We start from the raw sequence: 27,996 nt of genomic DNA on the forward strand, positions 1-27,996 counted from the left end.
TTTGTTTACATGAGGCTGCAGGTCTTTGTTGATTCCGTTTGTGTTATTAATTAGCATAATCATTATGAGACTAAGACCCAGATAAAAGAAAGAAAATGCTTGATCGTTTCTCTGACTGGTTGCATTTTGAATATACAACTTTAAATTGATGTAGGCATGATGTAATAGTATATGTGTAGCCATCCCACCCATGAATGTAGAGACATGTAAACCTGATGGGGCAGCTGTTATAATCATGTAATACGCTACTTAGCATTGTTAGATTATTAAAGAAACTCCAAAGTGCATGCTTATACCGACCAAACTTTTTATGCGCGTTTTGCCCGTCTCCTCATGTAACCCTGCTCTCTCTGTGCCGTGGTTACGCTGATGTGAGAGTTAGATTGGTTACCACATGGCTTTTATCCAAGTAGAGGCGCTTGAGAGTGGACCGCTTGGAGAGTGGGAGCGCAGTCGCAGGTTATCCATCGGCTGGTGCAAAGATCTACCGTCACTCTGCCACGTCTGGGATCTTCCTTTATATAGTCGGGAGACTCAACAAAACCACTTTACTCAACGCGGATCCAGATTGTTCTCATTTTCCTCTTTTTCCCCCTCTCTCCTTTTTTTCACCCCCCTGATCAGGCTTAACCATCCTGTGTTTTTGTAAAGGCAATTGTTAGTGCGCATCATCGCGGGAGCCAAAAGGAGGTTTGCCACTGTTCCATAGGAGACCGGTGAGTAAAGCAACTTCATGTTTCATATTTGCATGATTTTATGTTTTGTTTTGGTTTGTTTTGATTGGCTAACTTCTTATCAGAACGTAGATACAGTAGATACAGTAGATAGTGATGATGGGGTTGATTGATTTTACATCAACACATTATTAAGTTATTTGTTATGCTGTATAACAATGATGTTGCATTGCTATCAAGCTGAAGAGTGAGCCAGTGTTCACAGAAGTTAGTGGTTTAGTTGCAGGTTACTGAAAGCTTGTTGTTGTTTTTAAACCTGCCCACTTAAAAGCCTCCTCATTCCTTTTGGACAGCATTATTGTACATCATGTTTTCTGCTCTTCACTATTTTATTCATGATTGTGTTGCCCTTCAGTTGAATCAATAGTTAATGAGGTTCCACACTTAAAACCACACTGTTCTTTTTTTATTTAGATTGATGGATTAAAGGGCCGTGCAGCTACATAATAAGTGAAAATTAATTAGACTTCTTTCAGTTGAAGTGTTGACTATTCAATGGGCGTGGTTTTGCATTACTGGGACAGTCCCATTCAGATGACCCAGGAAAGATACAAAATCCAGAAAAAGTCCCTGAATTTAAGTTTTGGTTATGAGGTCACTTTTTATAATTCTTCTGTCCTTGTGTTTTTCTCTCTCTCTCTCTCTCTCTCTCTCTCTCAGCGGGCTGCTGGAGCGTCATGACAGCTGAGAAGAGCGGGCCCGTTATAAACGGGAAACCAGAGGATGGCAGAGACCCGGAAGGGTCCAGCTCCAGCCTAGAAAAGGTGCCGTACAATGAGAGGGGCCAATGGAACAACAAGATTGAGTTTTTCCTGTCTGTGGCTGGAGAGATCATCGGGCTGGGCAACGTCTGGAGGTTTCCTTATCTCTGCTACAAGAATGGAGGAGGTAAAGAAGTTTCCCTTATCTTTGCTAGAAGTATGGACATAAACCAAAAAATGTAAGGTTGTAGGAGAGATTTTCATATTGGACAATTGGTGGGCATACTGTAAGACAAGCTCTCTTGCAGGAAGGAAGACATAAGACAGATAAGAATAGAAAAGGCAATATTATAAAAGAAACAAAAATAAGGAAATATAACCTCTGATTAAATACACTATACATACAAGTACGACAGGATATGATCAATAACATGTAAAATATACATTCCTGAGTGAAAGATGTAAGATAAATTCTCCAAAGAGGCAGGTCAAGTTTGTTATCAAAAGCTTTCAGTTTATAAACATCGGCACAAGAAGTTTCAAAATATAATGTCCTTTAATATTTCATCCATTATGCACAATCATGTCAATAAAAGAGTTCCCTCATTAGGCACCATTAGACAGCACAGTATGGATCCTCCATCCATCACCTGATCAGGTCATTTTGCAGTAGAGAGTGGAATCATAGTGAGTGCTTTTATCTGAATTTTGTGAATTATTCCATTTCATACATGTTTAAAGTTTTTTTTTTGGGTTCTTTAACTAGTATACTGTCATACTTTGAGTAAAATAAAGTTTTGAACTATTATACTGTCATACTTTTTATTCCAAGTATTTATGCTCTGTATTTTCTTTTGTGTGCGTCAAGGTGCGTTCTTCGTTCCATATGTCATCTTCTTCGTGTGCTGTGGTATCCCCTTGTTTTTCCTGGAGACTGCCCTGGGTCAGTTCACCAGTGAGGGAGGCATTACCTGCTGGAGGAAAATCTGTCCGCTATTTGAGGGTGAGAAAACACTTATCTATATTAACAATATCTGTTATCAGGGTGCACTCAGGATTTTAATAATAAAAAATCGGAAACAATACAGAGACAAAGTAGTCGTGGCTGATGAAACTCGACAATAAACACTATTATATAAATGTATTTCCTCATGATGATCCAGAGTTGATCTTTTATCTGTTGTAAAACCTGTGCAAGCTGCGGCCTCCTACAGGTTGTTTTGCTGACAGTGCAGCTGTGAATACTTGCAGGTTACAATAATTTGAAAATCCCCTGCAGTTTTTAATTTTCTTTATCTGTATCTCTTTGCCTTTTCAGGTATTGGCTATGCAACACAGGTGATTGAAGCTCATCTAAACGTGTACTATGTAGTGATCCTTGCCTGGGCCATCTTCTACCTCTTCAACTGCTTCACCACCGAGCTGCCGTGGGCTACCTGTGGGCACTACTGGAATACAGGTAGGACGAGGCAACAGTGCATATAAGACAGCTTCATTCTTTGCGAGCCAAAATAATCAGAAGCATCTTTTTTCTTTCAAGAGTAAAATATACCTCTTAGGATTAAATGTGCATCATATATCCACATCTATATTTGCGATTCGCTCTCAAAACCAATAACACGTTATTGTGTATCAACAGAGAACTGTGTTGACAGCTACGGAGAAAATGCCACCAACATTACGAACCCCAACACGTCCTCTCCAGTCATTGAGTTCTGGGAGTGAGTACATTTTTTATTACATGTTTTGTCATGTTCATTAGTCTTTAGATGAGATTTCATGCTCTGTTTGTGTGTGCAAAGTGCCATTGGAGAGCGTACTATGGTGACGGCTTTAATCTCTGTGGGTATAAAGTATTAATTGCAGTTTGTATAAAAACAACAAAAAGAGATGCTTTGTTAGTTCAGGCAGTCTACAAGGTCTCAAGTCTTCCTTTAATGTCATTATCTACTATAATGTTGAAAATCTGAGCTTCTGACAACTCCAGACTGTTGCACTGACCCCCCTATCCTTTCCCCCAATAATTAGTCAGCCCTTTTTTTTGTTTTTTGTTTTACATTTGTGTCAACAGGCCCTGGTAGGCCAGCTGTCTCCCAGCTAGAGCCATGTGTGTGGCAGCGGATCAGGCCTAGTCAGTGTGTAATGCTGACCACACTTCCTGTCTCGCTGCCAGTGGCTATGTTTACACTGTTGGGTCGAAAACAAAAAAAACATTTATTGACACATATTGCAGTCAAATGGCTAATTTAAAATTGTGATCTATATTTTTATGTCTAAATCAAAATGAATGGACATGTGTAACGGTGATGAAGACATCAGAATTCAGCCAGCAACATAAACCCCAGAGTCTGACATGCCCAAAGGAAATGGCCAAAAAGACAACCACCATGATGTTGGCAAAAATAGCAACCAACCAGGCTCTGCTAAATCTATGCCAAGACAGACTGTCATGTTTTGTACTGTATATACAGCATAAACAAACTCTCTGATATCACAGATGCATGTTGTTATGTTGGCGCTGCAAAATAATGCAGCAGAAAAACTCAACAGCAATGTCTCCTTCCAGACATCAAGATCCGATTACTCAACATAATCCTGATACCTTGTTGTGAGCAGTTTCATGTAGGAACTATTTTGTACTGAACTACACACGTCAAACGTATCACTGTGCAGAAGGAAGCGTGCATCTACTCATGACGATCAATATTTTTGTCCCTTTTTAAGTTACACAATATTTATGTGACCAGTTGAGATACCTGGCTTCAGTTTTCTTAGCTCTAGTTCGAACCATACTGAACCCTTACATCACATACACAGTATGCATACAAGTCCCACTCTAGCAATATGCAGCACTTTGCACCCATATAAAACTAATTCACATACATTTGAGAACACACACACAATTATACCGTATTAACACACATTAGCGTTCACATCTTGCCCTCTCGGTTGACCAGGGGGGGACAGGGGGGCTGTGTTGGACCTAGCCTGTGGCCGGCCACCAAGAACATGTCATGATGATCAATGGCCGGTCAGGAGCTCCGGGGGTGAACTCGGTGGCAAAGATTTGGCAGCACCATGTAGCTCTGTGGCTCAGAGTCTCTCTTCTCATCCTCCATCAATGCTGTTGCCTGGCCTTACTTCAAAAAACAGGAAACACACTGTTGAATCACCACCGCCGACAAGCTATGACGTCATAATCGCTGATAATGTGCCCTGTATCTTGCACCTACACTGTTTCACCTGTAGGTGTATTGCTGAGAAGAATGTTTTAGTTGCAGGCCTGAAGTAGACCTATACTTTCAGTAACACATTACAAGCCCTCTATTGGATTCTTGATAACTCACTACTGCTCGGCAGCATGCTGACACTAGCCATTTCAAAATCAAAATATACTTTATATGTCCCCATTGGGAAATTTGTTTTGGACTCCGCAGTGCAGTTCCACAATAAATTAGTGATAAATGGCACAGAGCAACAATACAGTCAATAGGAACACAGAATATTAGACACAAACCTCTCTCTAACTGCCGTGCCGAGCTTCCATTCACCAACTGAGACCCACATTGGCTTCTCTAATGTGGGAATTTAGTTGGTCAAGTTGGTCAGTATGGTCACATCCGTGGACCACAGTGCTGACAGCTGCTCGACACAAGGATGCATCATTGAAGGTGTCTCCTTGGTGTCTTCCTTAAGCCAATCGGACATGATCATTCAGGACATTGACCACATTGGTCCAAAGACAGAGTTAAGACATAACGAGGAGGATGTGTTCATCCACAGTTTAAACAGCTATGGGAAGTCCACTCACGGAGCAAGCAGGAGAGAGGAAGTCTCATTGTTAGAAAAGAGCACTTCTCTCCTCACTTCAAGTTATTGAATGACAGGTGGAAAGTGACTTCTGAATCTTCTTGGCAGTGGAGCCACAAGTTAGAAGACTGTTGTCATCAATGTCATCTCCACACAAAATGTATTCCATAATTGCTGCTTGCAAATGTACAGTCATATTACTTTGTAGTTGCATCCTCAACTGTCAGGTTAAATACTATTTATATTTATATTGAGCAACCTCAAGCCAATATTTATTTTTCATCATCCTCCCTTTGTGTTGTAAGTTATGTAGCAAAGTTTGCACTTAATGCCTAAATACTTATCTCACAGAGTCTGCAGAGGCTCTATGTGTGACATGTTTACAAAGGCTTCTACTTATGTCACACAAGAGTATGCATTTAATCAAGTTGTAAATCGTCTGTGTTCTTTGTGCCAAATCAGACGCAGAGTGCTGAAGATATCAGATGGTATTGAGCACATGGGGGGAATGCGCTGGGAGCTGGCCATGTGTCTGGCCCTGGCCTGGTTCATCTGCTACTTCTGCATCTGGAAGGGACCCAAGTCAACTGGCAAGGTGAGACAGTAATGCATGTTTACTATTGTGTGCGTATATGCGGTTGAACTGCAAGTACCACATGTACGTATTACATAATGTTTTCACACAATGAACACAAGAAAAGTGTATGTGTAATGCTGTTATCACACCATCCAACTGAGGATGGAGGGATTTGTATATGAATCTGTATGTGCAGGAATATCTGTGCATGCTACTTTGCTGTTACCGCCAGTTTTTATTCATTGGAGCACTTTTAATTTTCGTCTTACGTACTGAAACAGCCACAAGATAGATCACTCTCCCTTCTTGTCCTCAAAGCAACTACCTTACAGGAAGCCAAACACACTCCCCCTGCAGATAGAGGACAACAGTGGTATCTGCACCACCCACTTCCACCTTTCCTCACATCACCCTTTCCATTTGAATGTCCTCCTTGAGTCTCTTCTAGCAGCTTTGAGGAGGACAGTGAGGACTCTGCACCTTGCTTTGGCTGCACAGCTCCCCTTAAGAAACTCCTCTCAGATTCAATGAACCAGAATGAGTAGAGAGGTAGAGCTGGAGTGAAAAAGGAGAGGGAAGAAAGAGAGTACAGAGAAAAGAGGAGAGGTGTGCGAGTAAAAATGAATGGGTTTGCATTCTACATGACGGAGGGAAAACAAACGTTTAGGAGGCAATGCCTATATCTCCCTGAAGTGTCTTTTGTCTGGCTGTAAAGTAAGAGGGGAGAAGGCTTCTTCGGCTGGGCTTTAGCAGCCGGTCCAAGATTGATTTCTGTATTCACTGGAGGAAAGGAGAGCGTTCATGAGGAGCATGCAGAGTATACCCTCAGCCTCCGCCTCTGCTGCCGCTCTCTCTCTCTTTCCTGCTATGAGAAATAAACCACAGCTCGTCCGTTGGAAGAGAGAGGTGCTTTCTTCTCCACAGACCCTACAGCCCATTCAGTTCCGACTCTGCTAAGCTGTTTGCTTTTGTTTCCCGTGTTTGCCAGCCATTCTCGCATTTAAGCCCTCCTGTTAGATTTACGGCGAGGCAGGGGCAAGTTTGACCAGTAAATTTGTGATGGCTTAAATGTTTACCCGTGGTGAGCTGGATGGAGCATGTGGAGCATCAAAAGTTCATGCAGAGATTGAATATCATCCTTTTCATCTCCAGAGTGATGGAGAGAAAGAGGACGAGAAGGTTTAGGATGTGTGATCGTTTTATTTGACAAATTAAAGGAGGGATTTGCTGGTCAGGAGACAACTTTTCCCACAGTTTCCCTTGTAGGCCACGCTAGGATTAACAGAGATCAGAATGGAAAGTCTCACTAAGTCTCTGGGATCATTAGCTTCAAAAACTACCTTGGTTAGGAATTAATCTAATTTTAAACTTTTGATTCAGGTTTTTAAGCTGAAGGATGTTCAGGAAATTAGCTAAATCAGTATGTAGCCAAGTTCTGAATGTTTATGGGTAAAATCAAGCTTTAACTGGCATTTCAAATCACAGGTCCTACTTGTCCCACACTGTAACAGTGAACTGAACTTCTCTGAAGTTGGATCTAGAAGTTGACTGCATCAAATTCTTCAAATCCTGCAACCAAATGTTTATTTCCCCCCCAAAAAAGAAGTTTCCATTCATGAAACTTCTGCTTGCAGTTGTACAGTGATGTGACCAGGGGTGTACGAGTAATTGGAGTGTGTGTGCGTTTATGAGTGTGTGTTAAGGCTTGAATGTGTGAATGGTCCACTTTATCTGTAGCATATGCACACCCATTTCAATGTTGTGAATGAAGTTGAGTGTGTGTGTGTGTGTGTGTGTGTGTGTGTGTGTGTGTGTGTGTGTGTGTGTGTGTGTGTGTGTGTGTGTGTGTGTGTGTGTGTGTGTGTGTCTACTCACTTCTTTGCATGCTTCAAAGAAAAGCACATTTTCCCACACTGCCAGCATCACTCCTCTGGGCTTCTCCTGTTTAAGAGACAGGGCCAGAGGAGCCTTCTTTTCTTTTCAGTCTCCTGGCCTGGCTCTGTTCTGTCCTGTTCTGCCCTCAATTGGACTTTGACTGGATGCCAGCAGGCCAGGGGATGTATGTTGCCCGCCTCTGCCTTCCAAGAGGCCAGGGTCTTTATTCAAGGGGTTTTTAAGAGTCTTGAGATGTCGAGCACAATTCTGCAAAACCTGAATAGTTCAATAGAAAAGGGAGTGTTGGTTTGATGCTTAGCAAGTGCTAGCTACTGTACTAGTCTGATTTTACTGTAGTAGAGTTGACTCTAGTGCTGTCCATGATACCCTATCAGATGTACTTTATGTCTACTTGCAAAACATGAGATGCAACAATGAGTACTAATGTATTCCAGGTTCTAGGTTACGTTGACCCTTATTGTAATTTATATTATGCCAAATATTGTAAATGGAGTTATGTAAGCTGGGGTTAAAATGATTTAGGACTGATTTAAAATGATATATGATTGACGCTGGACTGGAAACATACAAAGAAACTGAAGAATCCTTTGGCTTGTGACCCTGACATTTTCTATTTGTTTACGTGGGACCACTTGTTACAAGTTTTGATATTATTCTTCACATAAATTGTGAGCAGCTTTACGAAAGAGGGATTTTTATATTCATGATTTTTTTAGAAGCTCTTAAGAGAGGAAACTATACATTATATAACAAAAAAAGCAAAAATTAGAAGAAAGTTGGAAATAAATGTTTTTTTTGTCAAATATTTGTTCATACCTTTAATCATCCTGTGACCCCCTCATCTATCTTGTAACCACTATGTCACTGTGTTTAGTTCATAGCATCATGACTTGAACTGGACACCAAACAGAGCTGTTAAGACCTGTGTCATTACTTTCTCACACTGTGGCACATTGTGGCTTCGTTTGTGTTTGCGTATGCAAAAGCAATAATGTCAGTTGTAGTTCTATCCCAAATCTTTATCTTCCTCACGTATCTTTCCACTCTCTTTCCTCTTCCTGTCTAGACGTGTAAATTACTTCCGTTCCCTCTCACCTTTAGGTCTGAGAAGGTATTTTGTTATTATTGAGCTGTAAGAATGGCACAAGAAAACCACATTTTTACGCCTGAGGATTATTTTGTCCAGTTTTTCCACACTCCCCTAATCCGTCCTCTAGATGTGCCATTTGTTTTTGTTTAGATGAGGAGGTGGACATGTTGGTTAGAGCCCAACATTAATCACTTGTGACTATTTTTGGCAGGGTTTTTGTTTTGCACAGCTTTACTTTGATTTTGACTTGAAGTTCTGACGGTGACTTAGTGTCAGCCGTGTTTTTCTGTGATCTGTATATAAATTAATATTCTGTGCATGTTTGTACCTGCAGGTTGTGTATGTGACAGCTACTTTTCCTTACGCCATGTTGTTGGTCCTGCTGATCAGAGGAGTGACCCTGCCAGGAGCATACGAGGGCATCAAGTTCTACCTCTACCCGGACATGTCACGTCTCTCTGACCCTCAGGTAGGCTTGGACCCACTGTATCTCTCTTTCTACTGGTAAACAGGTGAAAAGAATATGTCTCCTTAAAAAAACTAAAAGTGCCAGTCAGATGTTATAATAATAATAATAATAATAATAATAATAATAATAATAATAATAATAATAATAATAATAATAATAATAATAATATCAATATGTGGTATATTTTCCCTTCTGCTCTGTGTTCAGCAGAAAATATTTATACAAAATAGTTTTTTTACTTTTTAGTGTAAAATGTCAAAACCTCAAATACCCACACACATTGGAGCTATAAAACAGAAAACAAAAACTGGAGTTTTAACACTTATTAGCTGCAGGTGGTACGTGTGTCAAAGTTGCATAACTTTATTACTGTACTTGCCTGTAGATTTTGGACATCATGTCTGCTAATACAGCGCTGCACTGTGGCTGCTTTTACTTTTATTGCTGCTGGTTCTGAAATGCAAGTCCAGCAATCCAAGTCCGGTGATACTGACATCAAGGACACTGTAGTACACTAACCCTATATGAGACATGGTAAATACTGTACATAATACATGCATCTTTGAAACTTCAGATAATAAATCCACTCCCTTTCATAACGACAGCTTAAGGCAGCAATAACGTTAAATGATCGGTTGAATCAGTCTGATTGCATTTTGTTAAAACTGTGACTTTTTGTCAGCTTAAAGGCAGAGGGTAGTAAAGTAAAGCATGAAGAGTTAAAGACACTAGTCTCATGGGAATGAATATAGTGTATTCCCCTGCCTCACACCTACCTGTATGGAGCTGAGCAGCTGCCAGGGGGACAGGTGGTGTTGTTGTTACTGTGCGATGGGGGATCAGTGTTTTATTTTTTTATACACCTATCCTTATTTATGTACTATTTTGTACCAAAAACACTCTTATAGTATGCACAAAAACAACTGCTTGTTTGGCTATTTAATGCAGAAAGAAGCTAACTAATATACATATACATATACAGTAGTTATAAATATTTGGCTTCATTTATGCGTCCCAGTCTAGTGGCAGTGATACTACTGTGGCTTACAGTAATATGGAGCCAAGATTATCATAGCAGAGCTGACACTTCCTGCTGGTGATGAGATGATCAAGGGTCAAGTAAATAGTCAGCTTTCAGAGCCTGGAGGGGAGTGAAAGTTCAGGATTGGAGGCTAATAGAGGTGATGCATTAACATATAACTCATACAGACACACACACACACACACACACACACACACACACACACACACACACACACACACACACACACACACACACAGACAGACAGACAGACAGACACACACACACGCCACTCCTTGACCTTGCCTGGAAAAGGCAGACAGCTCGAGTCGCTAGGCAACAGTGCACAAGATAATGTCATTGGGGGGGAGTCATGACAACGTGAATCGAGATAGATGAAGATTTTGAATCAGAAAGAGAGAACAGAGCAGAACATAGTGACAATATATCCATGGCCGGAAGTGCGCTTTATACTGTAGTTTGTTTATTGGATTGATTTCAAAGTGGCAGAAAGGAGAAAAATGACTCGCACCCTCGCCTCGTCATCTTCGCTGTAGCACAAATTAGCCGGCAGAATCCGCTAACTGAAGCTCCTTCCCCCGGTGACTTTGCACGCTTCCTTCCTGACGAAGCAGTAGCCTACTCACCGGCTGAGAGGACGAAACTAAAACACGTAGATGGATAGATAGACAATATCACTGATTACATTTCAGGAAAGTGTGGTTACATTTAATTAGGAAAACAAAAATGGAGAAATTAGAAAGGTGATTCACGTTTTAAAACTTTCTGATATGAGTTCAGAACCCCTTCCCCGTTCAGAGATTGTCCAATAACTGTGTGTTTAATAACTGTGACTTGGCAGTAAAGCTTTGGATGTCTATGCATGTTGAAGTGATATGCATGGGACTGTAGTAAGACTGATCTTTGGCATTTAACACAAGAGTAAAATGATAAGGAAGGGATTAGCTACAGTGTTTTTATCTGCTTTAACATAAACTGCAATAGTTAGCATGCCCAGGCGGCTAACTAGCTTTCTACCTGCAGCAGTAATCTATTGTTATGTCCAAGGCCGGAGCACATCATTAAGTTTAGCTGGAACATGCAGCTTCAGCCTCAGTCTTACTAGGAAAAGATCATGTATGTAGCCTTCAGGTGCACACTTACAGTAACAGAGTCAACTAGAAACATTAAAAAGTCAGCTGGAGACGCCAATTACCCAACTCATTGAGCTAACATAGCTAGCTACAGATGATCAAATCTGCTGGCGACAGTTGTCATTTCACCTGACATAGCCACTCTTGCCAACTAGAAATAAGAACTTGCTTTTGTCTGCAATCAAGAAATCGTTAGTTTTGAAAAATTACGAAAGATTTGGAGTGGTAAATCTGCCACTTACATGTGCTGTGTGAAAACGTTAAGTAGCAAGAGTAACTAAGGGGCGGGGCCTTGCTGTTAATTGGACTTGAAGACACCCCCCTAGCGCAGTACTTCAGTGTCATACCAGTGCCTGTTTTCTACCCATGTACCTTTGTGTAATCATTGTATACTTTATTATAGCTCTCTTTCAACCTGCACATTTGACAACATATCCCATTTGAATACTTCCTCCTGTTCAGACTCCGATCCTGTCCGAACACTTGTTTTACACTCTTATTGGCAACAGGCATGGGGTGAGACGCCAAGGATGTGACAACAAGGAATAATTAGATAATAATGAAAAATATAATCAAAACTGTACAGACAAACAAGCCAGTCTGTTTTCAAAGCAACTCCTTCTGCCATGAGCTTGGATGATACACAGCAGTATATAAAGTCTAAATCATTAACTCTTTATAAACTGCCAGTTATTTTTTCACATTTATATCTATGCATTTCTATGCAAAAACGTAAACCAAAAACATGATGTCAAAGTGGAGCAGTGATACAGATAGACGATGAGCGAGTAAGACAAAATAGAAACAAAAGACACAAACAGGCACAAAGAGAGTGAAGGAGGGTGATAAAGAAGCGCTGCTGTTTGGCAGAGGAAGACATTACTTCTGACACCAATGTTAAATTAGCTTCCTCAGGGACAATCAGGACTCTGTTCTGTTCACCAGGGTGTGTGGAGTGTGTGTGGCTGTGTGTCACCCGCTCTTTTTACACCCCTAAACTTCATCATGGCTCCCCTATTCTCTTCTTCCCTTTACCTTTCCATTAATATACAATAGCAAGGCCCTGGATGTAGTTGTGTGTGGTACCCTTATATCTCAAAAGAAAAAGCCTACTTAATAGATTTGAAGCTCACATGATCAAAACAGAAACCTGCAACAGATTGTTTTGCCTATTATGGGAATTGCGTGTTTCATCAACACAATAGTTGTAGAACACTTTACAGTAAATAGACGACCAATAAATCCTAAAAACTTAAAAGACAAGATTGTTACATGCCAGCAGCAAAATGCACATTTGTAAAATTACCACTAAGGTAGGCAGCTTCATTTAATCTCTCTCATTGATTCTGTAACGTGTAGAAAACTGTTGTGTTGTGCTTCTTTCTTCCTTCACTTGGATGTAACTGTGCAGAGTGATGTATGTGCAGAGTTTGACACTACAAGGCTGTCGTCACATTCATCTGCTAAAAGCCTGCACCATCTGTACAATGTGATATAACGTGATAGTTATTCAGTACAGATAAAATTACATTTATTGTTTGGGTCCAAGTTAAAGTGGCGAGGGAAATCTAACTGATTCATTTCAGCCAAATATCCTGCTGCACTTCACATGGAAATATCTAACACCTATGGATCTCATTTACACTAAGAGTGGGACGTGAGCAGCACCAAGAGTGGTACATTTACATTACAAGAACGCTATCTTACAGACAATGTCATCCAGCTCTCACACAGTAGAAACGTTTCCTGGAGCCACAGTCTCAACATAACCAAACACAAGCCGGCCAAATTAGGCACAACATCAACAAGTGATTCTCTCTGAGCCTGGGCCTTTAAGGTTTCCCTGCGCTGTGCGGCCATCAGCCGAGGGTGAACTAAAGGGAACATTAATGAACATTAGGAGAGAAAGGCCTGTTCTTCCACAGGAACAGTCTTGTGTTTGTGAGGTCACAGAAGTAACCGTGGTTACTCCCGGGAGGGAGCGAAGACCGTGCGTTTGTTAATTGTTTCTCGGTAGGGAAATGAGATTAGTTGCTGAATGGTGATGTGAGAGAGTTTTCAAAGAGCCATGCTGCATTAGGTTTGAATTTGCTAGCACACCAGGCTACCCTTTGGGTTCCAGGGTCCCGCGCTGAACTACAAACTAGTTTCATAATTCACATTTTATTGCTTCACCTCCTCAGTGAACGTGTGTAAATCCACATGTAGCCCATTAATCAAAGTACAATGTCCACATTGTATCTAAATATATAACTGGCTGCAATAAAGAAGGTGATTAAGCTCTTGCATTATGCTTCACCTTTACTTATCACCAAACATTTACTGACAATGTGATACTGATTTGTTTTGCATTAAAACAGGGACCTATCCAGAATGTCTCCCTTTTTCCCAGTGTATACTGGGAAAAGCCGCGACCCGAAAGAGGATTAAACTGCTAGAGAAGTTAAGAACGATGATATGTAATGACGCCCATTGCATTTCATTTCATTTCAGCATCTGATTACGGACTGAATACTTCATACCTAAATGACAAATTAGGTTGTTTGTCAGTGTCAAAGTTACAATGCATTTGCATTTTGTGAGGTAGAACATTGTCAAGCTCCTTCCACCTTTACTGCTTAGAAAGGACAGCCCTTATTTACATAACCCCAACAATGTGCCCATCAGGACAACATGAACAACCACTTATGTTGCTTTTCTATCTAGCATATTAGACACATGGGCTGAAAGAAGCTCTGTGAAGCTGTAATTAGTCACAGCGCTGCTTTGAGCTAAATGCTAACCCCAGCATGTTAACACGCTCACAATGAAAACATAAAGCTTAATTTGGAAAAATAAAGTAGTTTATATAGTATTTGTAACATTTTAACATTTTATTAGTTGATATTAACGATTTAACTATCTTTGGCGGTATATGTTTAACAGATTATCTATAGATTATATGTGGCATCAACATACCTACATATAGCTACTTGAAATGCTCACTCATACCTATGCTATACAATGAGCAGGTTAAGTTCAAATTCAAGTATATAGGCATGTCATGAGTTGTCATATTTGGATACTCCCTCTACAAAAAGTTTATAAAGTGTCTCAAATGAGAATTGCTAAATTACGTGCGCATTATGTTTACCGTTTTCACCATCTTAGTTTTGCATTTTAGCATGCTAAGATTAGCTTATTATCACTAAACACAAAGTACACACCAGTTTAACATTTATTTAAGTAATTTGTCAATATTAAATGCTTTAGCCAAAACAATCATGTTTCTGTTAACCCCACACTCACTATACCACTCTACTGCCAATAATTATTTAAGTTAGAAAGGTACAAAATATTGAATGTTCAATCAAACCTTAATTTGTACTAGCTGTCCTCCGTTAATCTCTACCAAACAGAATAGCAAAATATGAATATTTGAATCCACTTTTAGGATGTAAATCCATGATTCACGCCGTGTGCCTCTCAGAGGGGAAAGAAAACGGTTGCGTTGAGCCATAATTTCATTACAAGACACTGCAATGATGAATATCAGGTAGATGAGCGGTAACAAAAGAAATGTGAGGTTTCATTAGAGCAGATAAAGAGTCATCTCTTGACATTTCATGGTAATCTACTTCAAATGGGAAAGCCTATTCTACTCATTGTAATTCTGTCATTTAATTTACTAAAACAATCTCACAAAGAACGCACATGGTCAGTGACAATAGGCTGAGAAGCATCGATGAAGTGGTAATTAAACTGTAAACTGGATCAAGAGCATGACATATTATAAGATGCCTCAAAAGCTTCTGAAACTTGTAACTGTGTATAAATATATCTTCAAAGAATGATGTTCATCCTTCCAGTGAGAGACATTATGCCATCCAGGAGCTGTTCTGGCTGCTGGACAACTAAGTTTACTAAGACGCTTTTTGTTGGTTGTTTTTTTTACTTTAGTTGGTCACAGATCTGTTTATGTACTGTATATTTATTTATGCCCACTTTTCCTTCAGGTATGGGTAGATGCTGGAACCCAAATCTTCTTCTCCTATGCCATCTGCTTGGGTTGTCTCACTGCTCTGGGAAGTTACAATTCCTACAACAATAACTGCTACAGGTAAGATAAGAGTGTGAATACTCGTAGATTGATGAATGGATGATAGTGAAAGCCATTAGAAGAATAAGTTAAAATGGTGTCTTCTGTATCTCTGTATAGAGTAATACTTGCCAACATAGACTATAAGAATACAGGTAACGTCCTATAGGTAAAAGGTGATTGATAAGAATGGATGGATTGTCACATACTGTATAATTTCAGTGTCCGTTCATCACACAACAGTGTGTGCATGAGGCATAATGTCAGTGTTGCCTCCAGTGTAAGGTCTGGTGACAGCTCCAACAGGAAGTGTGATCTCCTTCTCTTTCTGCCTGTCTTGCTCCTTAGGGACTGCCTCATGCTGTGTTGTCTGAACAGCGGCACCAGCTTTGTAGCAGGTTTTGCCATCTTCTCTGTATTGGGCTTCATGGCTTACGAACAAAATGTTCCCATTGAGGCTGTGGCAGAATCTGGTGAGAGAATAACAATCATCTTTCTTAAGTACCAACTCCCAAAACTGTCATGTAGCCATATACTATAGCGAACGCATACTGTTGAGTAGAGAAAAGCCTGTCTGAGTCTTTGTGCCCCTCATCCATCGTATTGTGCTAAAATGAATAAACATATCTATTTATATAACTCCACACTCTTCACCTAGGCTCTTAGACCACCGCAATATGATTTATTCAAGTCAGTATGAATGATTTAGTGAATGTGACAGAGCGAGAGATTTGACATGTTTGTCTCAGAGCACGGTGAGGACATAGTTTAATGTTTTAAATCATAGGTCTTCAACTGGGGGTCTGGTACTGCAGGGGGGTCGCACAGTTGTTTGTAGATAAAGCAATCAATTAATTAATAAAATACTGTAAATTTTTATTATTTTACAAACATTTTTTTTGCTTTGCCATTCGCATTCCCTCCTCCGCTGTACTTCGCGAAGGGCGACGACACACACCTACAGTCAGAGACAGAGTGGAGGAAAGGAGAGGGGTGAACTAAAATACATTTCCACCACGCATCCCCCCATCCATCGCACGGACCTCTTCAAGCCTCTTCTTTACAATATATACAGTAGGGGGTCCCAGCACCACGCTACACCAGTTTGGGGGTCCTTGGCCTGAAAAACATTGAAGACCCCTGTTTTAAATAATGTGTTTCTCACTAAATGTAGGTTTTGGATTAAGCAACAACATGCAACCTTTTATTTTAAATGTATCAGTTTTAGTTTACAACTGTAGCTCATCTCAGCCCCAGACATTGAGCCACTTTTGCTTTCCTGCACTTACAGTATGTTTATACGTCTATTTGCCTTTAGTTCATATACAGTGGTTTTTGAGGAGGACTTTTAAACACTCCGTAAAACTGTTGCATTTTGCCTTGTGGAGGTTTACTTGTTTTGTGTTGATAAATGGAATAATCATGTTTATACCACAGTCATTTGCCAATGATAAAAAGAATATAACAAATAATAATACAAAGCAATAATCAGGCCTTAATCATTAAGGAAATCCCCCATTAAGCAAAAAAGGAAAAAGGAAATAAATAAATAAACCAGCCGATACATATAACAGAAATAAAAAATAAACATTAGGAAGGACCACAAAAAAGCAGATCAGAGATATATATTAAAGATAAAATACTATGTAAAAGTTACAATAACAACAAGGCAGATCTCAAAGTACAAACCTCTGCTTATGTGGCCTGAGAGGAAAATGTTGTCAAAGAGATGGTTATAAATCCTGCGATCAACAGATTTCCAACATTAAATGTGAGAGAAGCTTAACAAGCGTGTGACTGAAATGTGTGAGATTCATGGACTATGCTACATGATGGTTATTGCTATTATACCTTCATCTAGTCTTGAATTGTTTGAACAACGTTCACCTGCTCTAACAAGACACCTGTTTGTGATTTTCTTCTTTTTGTAATGCAGGTCCTGGTCTTGCATTCATTGCATACCCCAAGGCTGTAACTATGATGCCTCTGTCTCCACTCTGGGCCGGTCTCTTCTTCATGATGCTCATCTTCCTCGGTCTGGACAGTCAGGTGAGGACCACTGGTGGGAGATTATAGAGAGTGTTCAGTCACATAAAGAAATGTAAAGGTTGATAAAGATGTGCAAGTAAAACGTCAGGGGAAGACTGACTTGATGTTTTGTCTCAAATTACTGTGTTTATACTATGATTGTGTTGATATTGCCTTACACTTTGAAGTTATTTTCATTTTGTGAACCCTAAATGATGCTTTGAGTCATGTAGTGTTTGATGAAACAAACGGTAGGGAGGTCAAATGTTGTCAATACTGATGACTGACTCTTTGTGTGTATTTGTATGTATGATATGAGCTCATAACAATGATTTAAATGTGTAGCCACTACAGAATAACTACTGTTTGTTGTCTTTAATGTCACATAGTATTGTCTTCTCATCTATTTTATAAATAAATAAGGCTGTTTCCATTGAGACAAATATCTTATCCTTTTTATTTTGCAGTTTGTGTGTGTGGAGAGTTTAGTGACAGCTGTGGTGGACATGTACCCAGAGACCTTCAGGAGAGGCTACCGCAGAGAGCTGCTGATTCTGGGCATGTCTATAGTCTCCTTCTTCATAGGACTCATCATGTGTACAGAAGTAAGTCTCCGCTGTAGTTCAATGAGTTCAATTGTGTATTCATTCATGTACCATCATCATCATTACCATCATCATCACCATCATCACCATCATCACCATCATCATCATCACCATCATCACCATCATCACCATCACCATCATTACCATCACCATCATTACCATCATCATTGTCATCATCATCACCATCACCATCACCAACACCATCACCACCATCACCATCACCATCACCATCACCATCACATCATCACCATCATCATCATACCATCATCATCATTACATCATCATCATCATCATCATCATCACCATCACTATCACCACCATCACCATCACCATCATCATCATCACCATCATCATCATTACATCATCATCATCATCATCATCCATCACCATCACCACCATCACCATCACCATCATTACCATCACCACCATCACCATCATCATCATCATCATTACCACCATCATCATCATCATCATCATCATCACCATCATCACCATCTTCACCATCATCATCATCATCACCATCACCATCACCATCACCATCACCATCATCATCATCACCATCACCATCACCATCACCATCATCATCATTACCATCATCATTACCATCATCATCATTACCACCATCACCATCATCATTACCATCACCATCACCATCACCATCACCATCACCATCACCATCATCATCATCATCATCACCATCATCATCACCACCATCATCATCACCATCACCATCACCATCACCATCATCATCATCACCATCATTGTCATCAATTTACAAGTCTGAGATAAAAGCCTTCTTTGATTCAGGTTCATGAAATGAGAGATCTGTTCCACAGTGTTTATCGTGTAGATCTGCCTCCAGCTCTGCTTTTAAGACCTCTCATCTTTATGTCATAATAATGGAAGATAATCTTGTTTCTCAAACTATCAAGAAGGTCTTTCATTAACTAGAAGCTTTTCACATGTGCATCTGCAGTGCTCTCCATTCGTCCCCAGTGTAACCGTGCTGTACTCTAGTCGTCCATAATGGCCATGAAGCAGGGGGAAATAATTCAATGCAATATTTAAGCACAGCGCTTTCTCTGTATTTTTGCTTTTATAGACTCCTGCAATGTCTCATAACATGACCTCTATTTCATTGTCACCACTACATAAAAAAATCCTTTACTTTTTTCCCTCTACTCACCTTGGGCACTACCTGCACTCTAGACACTTAATTCCTTTCTGCCGCCAAAGAGCCATCATGAATAACATTTCCCAAGAGGCCTGGACTAGGATTAAATCAGAGTTCAAAAGGTCCTCTGGGAGCGTAGTTCATTACCTGGCTGAATGGGGCTAAAGACAGTCACTGGGATATGTTGGTGCTATTCTTAACTGTTTACTCAAAGTGATGTAACTCTACTCTCAGATTCATGTGATATTTTATTTATGATCCTTTTAGTGGAAGCAGAAAGAACAGATGAGTTGTCTTGAGTGGAGTTAGGGTAGGTTGAGTGGATATGATAAAATTCCAGCACCACTGATTGACACTGTATCAAGCTAACCAGCGGTTTGCTTCAGTTTCATATTAAGCTGTTGATATGTTAGAAAGTGTATTTCCCAAAAATGACTCCTTTAATATCCTGGAATGGGTCACAGTGATGAGCATGAACATCACAGATAACAAAGTTAATGCTGTTAAGTGTTTAACTGTCTCTGAAGTATATGAATTTAAAGGCAAATAGACTTGTAAATATACTTAGTCTTGGGGGACATCAATACATGAGATTGTTAGACAGTTGTAAAGTAAGACGGATTGGTTCAAAATAAGAGGTGGCCAAACACTTAAAAAACACATTATTTAAAACTCTCCTCACCATACTCCGCAAAATCTCTTGCGCTGTCACATTCACTAAATCAACTGCTCTTCTACAGCACATCACTTTTTAATGTCTAAAGAACGGCCTTCTGAAGACACAACACTGATTACTGCAAAGACGTTTTATTAACACCACATTTGGTGGTAAGGATTTAGTACTGGGAACCTCTTGAGGAAATGAACCACGGCCATTTCTGGACAAATGAAAAATATCAGTGTGAAGTCGCTGTTTACATTGGTTTACTATGTGTTACTATGATATCGGATACCTGATTCATATTTGATGTGATCTAACCAAGTCTGAATGCTCATACAGAGGCTGTGACAGAAAACTGACACCTGTCTCGTCCTATCAGGGAGGAATGTACGTCTTCCAGCTGTTTGACTCGTACGCTGCCAGCGGGATGTGTTTGCTGTTTGTGGCCATATTTGAGTCCATATGTATCGGCTGGGTGTACTGGTAAGATAATGCTCTCAATTTAAAGCGTAACTAGAGATCTCAGAGAATTCTTACATTTCTCACTGTTTATTCCTTCACCCTAACAATAGTCAATTTTTTTGTCAACTCTCACACATTTCAGTACAGAAAAGAACTTTGCACAAACATGTATGATGCTTTTACACTCTTTGCTGCAATACTATTTCTTCTCTGCCCTCTGCTGGAGAATCAGCTCAAACACAAGCATCACTCTCTCAGTGTTATTCAAGGGATACAAATCTTTTTACTGAGATATTATTATATATTATATTTTGGTATTATAGCAGTGTGAAAGGTTGCCATTCTGTATTTTTATCAAGCAAAAATAGTCGTGTAGTGCCCTTTTTACTATTTAATATGCTCTCCTGCAATGGGCATGTGAGGAATTTAATTTAAATATCATCACATTTACATTTATTGTCTAATTTAAGCAGACCATTTGAAAACAAACCCAACTATATTAGTTATATAAAGAATATCTTACATGCAGTAATGCAGAATGCCGGTCTCTCTCTCTCTCTCTCTCTCTCTCTCTCCTCAAAGAACATTTCAGACCACATTCTATCCACATCTTGTTAGCAGCTCTGTTTAGATGGACATATATCTTTTAAACTGTCAAAAGACATCAATCACATCATTATTTTCCGATGCTACAGAAACTCTGAGTGACATTTATTTGCATTTCAGGTAGTGACAGATTCTACCAAAATATTGAGGATATGATTGGCTACAAACCTGTCTTTTTCATCAAGTGGTGCTGGATGATCCTGACCCCGGGCATCTGTACTGTGAGTACGGCTGCAGACTCAAACTCAAACATCAGCGGTAACATCAATTAGATGAGCCCAGTAGTGGTGAAGGACTGATACATTGAGAGGGGATTCTGGGTTTCAAATGGATAGCAATAGTTAGTAATGAAATGAAATAGTTGAATTATGTTTTGGTTCACTTTGTGTGTATACTAAGCTTTATCCTCCACCTGTTTCTATTGGATCTATGTTTTAAACATTTCTTAATGCAATCAAAAACACTGGAAAAATGTTGTGTGACATATGCAGCTTTAATTTAGGAGAAAGTATTAACATTTTACACACATGGTTTGGATTGTTTTCATAGGAACTATACATGAAGGCTCTGTTGTGTGTGGCTAGACCAGTATTTACTACGGCACCACACTGACTCTGAATTCAAAGTAATAGTGCAGTGCCCGCTTGGGACGTGGCCGTTCGGAGCACGTGCCCGTTCGGGACTGGCCAATTGGCTCCGGTATTGCTGTTTGCAGTGTTCTCAAGAACCGCTCATTGCTTGTTGACTCAAGGGAGTTCAGTTGTAGTATATCCAGCATCCAGCAGCAGAAAGTGAACTGCAGTCAATGAGCCACGGCCTGTAAAGGACCGCTGCGGACGACATGCTCGACTTAGTCTGCAGAGCGCCGTTCACTTGTTTATTTGAACTTAAATAATATTGAAAGTTTCTCGTGTCCAAATTGCACCAAATGTGACACTGCTCTCACTTGGGTCCCCAGCAATTGACCCAACAAATGTGAAGAAGATCGGATGAATGGTTCTTGAGATATGCAAATAAAATGCCCACACACAGACACACACACACACACACACACACACACACACACACACACACACACACACACACACAAACACACACAACACACACACACACACACACACACACACACACACACACACACACACACACACACACACACACACACACACATATTCCTTGCTTTATAGTTAGATGTGACCTTATTCCCAGCAGATGCATTTCTTTCTCACAATGTAAAAAACAGCATTTAAATATAGGATGTCTTTTTTGTCTTCTGCAGGCAATTTTCTTGTTCTTCCTGATTAAATACAAACCACTGAAGTACAACAACGTGTACACCTATCCTGACTGGGGCTATGGTATCGGCTGGTTCATGGCCATGTCTTCGATGGTCTGCATCCCTCTGGGAATGGTCTGGAAGATCTGGAAGACACCTGGCACTTTCTCTGAGGTACAAATATACACATGGACAACATTTACAAGATTTTCTTTTTGTAAAGAAAAAAAAAATGCTCACGTCTTATTCCATGTAGCTTTATCTATGTGGTAATTGTCAGATAATTCCCCCAAAATCTTACCCTGTAGCAAACATTGTCAAAACACAGTGTGGATTACACAGCTTTGCACCCATGACTGACATCATTAATGGGTGTGCCTCCCAGCAAAATACTAGGAAGACAATGCAAAGCCGCGCCTCTTTTAGCAGGTCTTTCCTTGTGCAAAACAGCAATGTGACCACATGTTGTAAGACAATTAATGTTGATAAGACTTTCATTTACAGTCTTAAAGGTCATCAACTCAGAACACTATAGTGACTGTTATTCAAAGGATGAAAAAGTATCGATATCAATACTCAAAAGAAAACCCAGCTCTTGTATCCTCTCCCACATGACTTTCTCAGAGGGATTGTGACACAAATGGATGATCTCCCATCGTGGCTCGAGGAAGGATCAAATAAACAAATTCCAGATTTCTGACGTGAGATTATCAGTAGAAGCCTCTGGCTTTTGGCAGACCTGAGGCATGATGCAGTATGCAGAATGATATCAGTGATGTGTTGGTCATGTCTTGGATGAAATCCACACGGCCTACAAACCGTGGACCTGGGTAGTGTAGAAATCTACCAAAAAAATATGCATTACTTTATTTTGGTAGTAATATCTGTATGCTTTTATTACTAATATATTGTGACGGCTACATATATTTCATATGCAGTAAATTGATATCACAGTGGCTATTCAGTTAGTTAGCAAGTTAACTGGTTAGTTAGTATAAATAAAGACATACTTTGTTATTTGATATGATATAAACTGTACAGTATTTTATGATAACACTAGTGTCTCAATGCTTTTCTATTCACTTAGTCATCCCCGTAATACATCTTGACTGGATAACAAAGACTGAAACTAAAATAAATAACCTTTCAGTCCCATGTCTGAATAGGTTATGCACAGACATTTCAATTTTATATTTGGATAGTTTCTTTTGATGATGCTTTTTTAGTTGCTTCAATGAGTATGATAATATGCATACGTTGTATGTACTTAATGCTGCTATTAGAAATAGCATTGTGGCGGGAGAATGAAAGATGATCTTTTGTCTCTCTCGATGCTTTCTGCAGAGAATGAAAAAGTTGACGACTCCCAGCCCGGACCTGAAAATGAGAGGGAAGCTCAACGCCCTCAGTCCTTACGCTGCCAATGATGCCAAACTTAAGGTTGATGGGAAAATATCCACCATCTCAGAGAAAGAGACGCATTTCTAACCGACCGCATGACTGACGGACCAAGCTGCCTGCCTTCTACACAATAAGTACAACAAATGAAAACTACCGAAAACAACAACAACATCATCCATCACTAAACAAAACAGGAAATGAAACAAATGACTCGGAGTGTTATTTTTGTTTTGTAAAAAAAAAAGAAAAAAAAAAGGAAAAGCTATCACATGATTCGTAGTCTGCTTCTGTTTCGCACAAACTTTGATAACACATTTGTTTTTGTTTTTTCAGTTAACATTGTGACTAAAGAAGCTGTTTCTTTCTTTTCTAACCATTAATATTAAAAATCATTTTGATGACAATTTATGGTTAAAACTTGTCCTGGTACCTTGTCGGCACTGGTCACACTCGTGTCTGGGCCTGTAGAACAATACCAATGTGCTGTGTTGTAAAATACTTACACTGTGCATTTATTGACAACGTGCTGTGCCTCTTTATTAGGTACGAGGTACCCAAATGTGAGTAGCAGCTTGGGGACCATTCTACATAGTTTTGTGTGTTCAGAGGATTGCAGTGTGTGTTGGTTGTGAGACTATAGGACGGTAATACCATAATAACCCCTGCAAGTAACTTTGAGTTCTTTAAGGAATTTTGCTTTTGAAATATTGGACGTTATCCGAACCAGCTGCGACCGTGAGGGTTTTCAGGCCTTCGGTGATTCTTATTTTCTTGAATCAATGCTGTTGCTAAGCAACATAAGATAACAAATCTGCTTACTGGATGTTATTGAATAATATTATTAGGCTATTGATCATCACGTTAGGATTTATTATGTCCTTGAGGGCTTCACATCTCTTGTTTTGAGTTACAAATCTTCCCATGGCTACAAATAGTGAGTGACTCGCAGGCTGAGTCTAAAAACACACCTCTCTCCCCTCTAGCTGCCCTCTTATAAGTCTTCATTTCACAGCAATTATGCTGAGCCTAACACAGAGTGACAGACGTGTTTCCACCCCTGCATTTTTATTTCCTCTTCCGCCTGTAAAAGAGAAGATGAAGGCCATCAGATGAGCATTTCAAAACCCATCTGTCTTCTTATCTCCCCCTCTTTTTATTCTTTCCCCTTGTCCCCTTTTCTCTTTTCTCCCGCTGTCCGTTCTCATCCTCATCCTCAGCCCCTTTCAATGTTTTCCCACTTCTTTGGCTTCTCTTCATCACGTGGAGGGCTTGAGCAATGACTCGGGCCTTGTATGAAACTGTGATGCTGCTGATTGCTTTGTATTTCGTCTTAGACGTATGCATCGGCGATTGTATTGCTATCAATTGAGGTTTCTGTGACCTTTCTTTCTTCAAAAAAAAATACATCTTTTAATGTTGCTGTCTGAGCCACTGCAGGCGTGAACACACAGTCTGCTCCTGTCATCCATTTAATTGCGTTGAGAGTCAATGAGCTGGTCTCATTGTTCGGATCAATCTCAGTCCATTACAGCCTCATCCAGCCAGCACTCGAATGACTCCGAGTTGTCCTACTTCCCTTCCTTGCTTTGTCCGACTTTCTCACCTCCCGTCCTCTCTTCCCTCTGTCCTTTGTTTCCTGATGAAAATGCAATCAGAGGAGAGCATCTGAGGGGATGGAACTCACATTTCTCTCTTTACAGTTTTTCAGGAGGAGGCAAAGAAAGCAGGGCAAGAAATTAGGAATTGATGAGCTGAGGAAGTGTGTGATTGAGTAAGTAACTAGGGAAATTGAGGAAGTGTTAGGAGACTGAAGCCCCTCCTGTCTAAGCTGTGACATCCTCTTAAACATGTGATTGGTCCCGCTGGTGTGGTTGCATTATCACAGTATCACCTCCTCACTGATGTTTGTGCAAGTTAATAGTTGTATGCATCGGAAATTGTAGCCTGCTGTTTAACACTGATCATGTTGATGCATATTTTTACATCTCTTTCTAGAAATGTGTGGTCTATTTCTTGACATGAAAGATGTTTTAAAAGAATTGCTATATTAAAAAGAGTATGACTTTTGTTTTGACTTTTGATATGTCGCTCAAATTATCTTGTTATAGAAATATAATGAAGGGTGTTTTACTGTTCTGTACTGTTCAACACACATTTTGGTATTCACAGGACACATGAACTGTCTGCTTACTCATTTTTAAGAATAAATATTATAAAGGAAAAGGGAGTGTAAAGGCTCTGGTATTTCTATGTCATGTAATCTCACAGTTCAGTATCGCAGTTAGCCTTTAAAAGGATAAGGATTAGATATTGACATTTCCTTCTTACAGTGCTTTGAAAGAGTTTCAATGCCTCTATTTGTCATGTGGCTTTTCAGATAAAATGAGGATAAGATAAGATGGCATTTTACCAAATCCAATACAGTGACTGGATCATTGACAGACACATACAGTAATTATGGAGCAGAAAAATATAAGAAACAATTTATTTGCATATTTCTAATCAAAATTTGCATAACCATGTCAAGGACTAAATTAAATATTTGAAAAATAATGATTCAATATGAAACGTCTGTTTTTGTCAATTTACATATTCAATTTATTATAAATGTAATATGAGAATAAGAAATCGATGACTAAAAGGCCTAATGGTCTCAAGGACATATTGTCACTGCAAAGGCAATGTTTAAATTAAAAACATTAAAAACCCAACACAGCTATAATCCACCCACACAGGGGTTTTCACTTAATCACTTATATCTCAGGACTGTGTGGGTGTGTACAAACTGGGCTTCATTGACATCACCCTCACTCTCACGTTGACTTTGTTGCACCTGTGAAGGCAGGACCTTTTTCCTTGTTATTAGCACAAAGAGTTTTGGGACATTACAAAATTCCCATCATAGCTCCACTCTACTTCCACCTGACTAGAGATCTAATCAGCCACAGTCACAGTAGTAAACCCAGGTGTGATAATCAAATTAAGGACGCCTGGATTCAATTTAGATTTGCTTTGGTTCAGGGTCCAGTGTTGTGCATGCTGTCCCACTTTCATGGTTTACTGGGACCCTTGAATAAAACAGCCATTTCTAATGTTATTAATAACACCTGTCCTGTGCTGTGAAAAAGATCTGTTGAAAACGCACACATGTAGCTAAGTAGAGACAGGAATATGCAACCTCAAAAAATAATCCACATGGAGTCTGGTGTCTCCGTTTGGTAAACCTTGTGAACTTTGTTGCATGTCATGAACCCTTTTTCTCTGTTTTTCTTTCTCCTGCATTTCTGTATCTGTTTGCCACCACTGTGTTTGTTGTTCTTTATCGTTTTCACTGTTTCATAAGCTGCTACAGAGGCCTCTGACATCTTGATTACAGCCTCCAGGCAGGGCAGGCTATATCTATTAATACAATAATATAAATATAATATAAGGTAACTGTCTAAGAAACAACATCTGTTCTTTCTATTTTATGATTGTATGACCTCCACATGACTGTAGTCCTGATTTGATGAAATCCTTTCCCAGTGGGTGTGTGTTTCCGTGTGTGTATTGAGCATGCTTTGTGTTTCTGTGTGTGCGTGCGCAGTCATGCGCATACATCCAACTGTCACACTTCAGAAATTAGCTTTACTTTCTTTGACTCGGAGGAGACTACTTCACTTGATCCGGTAGATGATGAGAAGTAAATCTTCTTTTGTTGTTGTGTGACGTTGCCGCTGCACCAACACTTCTGAGAACACTTTATGAGCTGAAACAAGTTTCTGGACGCTTCAGCCAAGCAAAACTCATTCAGAGAGTAATGTGAAGGGTAAATGGCTGTCAGCTGGGAAAATTGGGCTCTCTCAAATGCTGTAAAATGTCATCTTGCTGTTCTCAGTTTTTCTTTTTGGAGATAAGCTTTTATCTAAAATCTTGATCTTGAACACTGCTGTTGGCTGACAGGCACATACATTATGAATAAAATGTCCCAATAGGCATGGTTGTTTTATTCCACTGCTTCTGGTGATTGTTGGGAAAGAAGACAGGTGAGGGATCCATAGTCAATGTTAAATGGAAGTTTTGGAATCCACAGATCGATAGTCGACTCGGCAGAAAGATAAACAGATTAGGGAAACCATTACATTTTTATCTTTAAAATACATTCATCAATTTTTGTCTACTAGGGTGCAGAAAACTAGCTTGCAGTTCCACACCCACCAAATTAATTTTGTTTTTGTATTTTTTGTTTATATCGATCGTATTATGTTTTATGC

General features: G+C 39.7%; 1 protein-coding gene across 2 annotated transcripts; it reads left to right on the plus strand.

Moving 5' to 3' along the window:
• The first annotated feature begins 449 nt into the window (after positions 1-449).
• Positions 450-27,718, plus strand: slc6a11b (solute carrier family 6 member 11b). Of its 2 annotated transcripts, XM_029431828.1 has the most exons (15): positions 452-716; positions 1,395-1,622; positions 2,304-2,438; positions 2,754-2,894; positions 3,075-3,156; positions 5,708-5,840; positions 9,143-9,277; positions 15,448-15,551; positions 15,879-16,003; positions 17,467-17,579; positions 18,026-18,163; positions 20,378-20,479; positions 21,186-21,287; positions 22,346-22,516; positions 23,687-27,718. In XM_029431828.1, the coding sequence occupies exons 2-15, from the start codon at positions 1,412-1,414 to the stop codon at positions 23,828-23,830; spliced, it is 1,836 nt and encodes a 611-aa protein (XP_029287688.1). In that variant the 5' UTR covers positions 452-716; positions 1,395-1,411; the 3' UTR covers positions 23,831-27,718. The 2 variants fall into 2 exon arrangements, 1 of the variants encoding a protein (XP_029287688.1); XR_003832284.1 differs by lacking the exon at positions 23,687-27,718 and having other exon boundaries at positions 450-716; positions 20,378-20,481; positions 21,187-21,287; positions 22,346-22,385.
• Positions 27,719-27,996: the final 278 nt, after the last annotated feature.

The sequence above is a fragment of the Cottoperca gobio genome, chromosome 5 (assembly GCF_900634415.1).
Source record: "Cottoperca gobio chromosome 5, fCotGob3.1, whole genome shotgun sequence".
Lineage (NCBI taxonomy): Eukaryota > Metazoa > Chordata > Actinopteri > Perciformes > Bovichtidae > Cottoperca > Cottoperca gobio.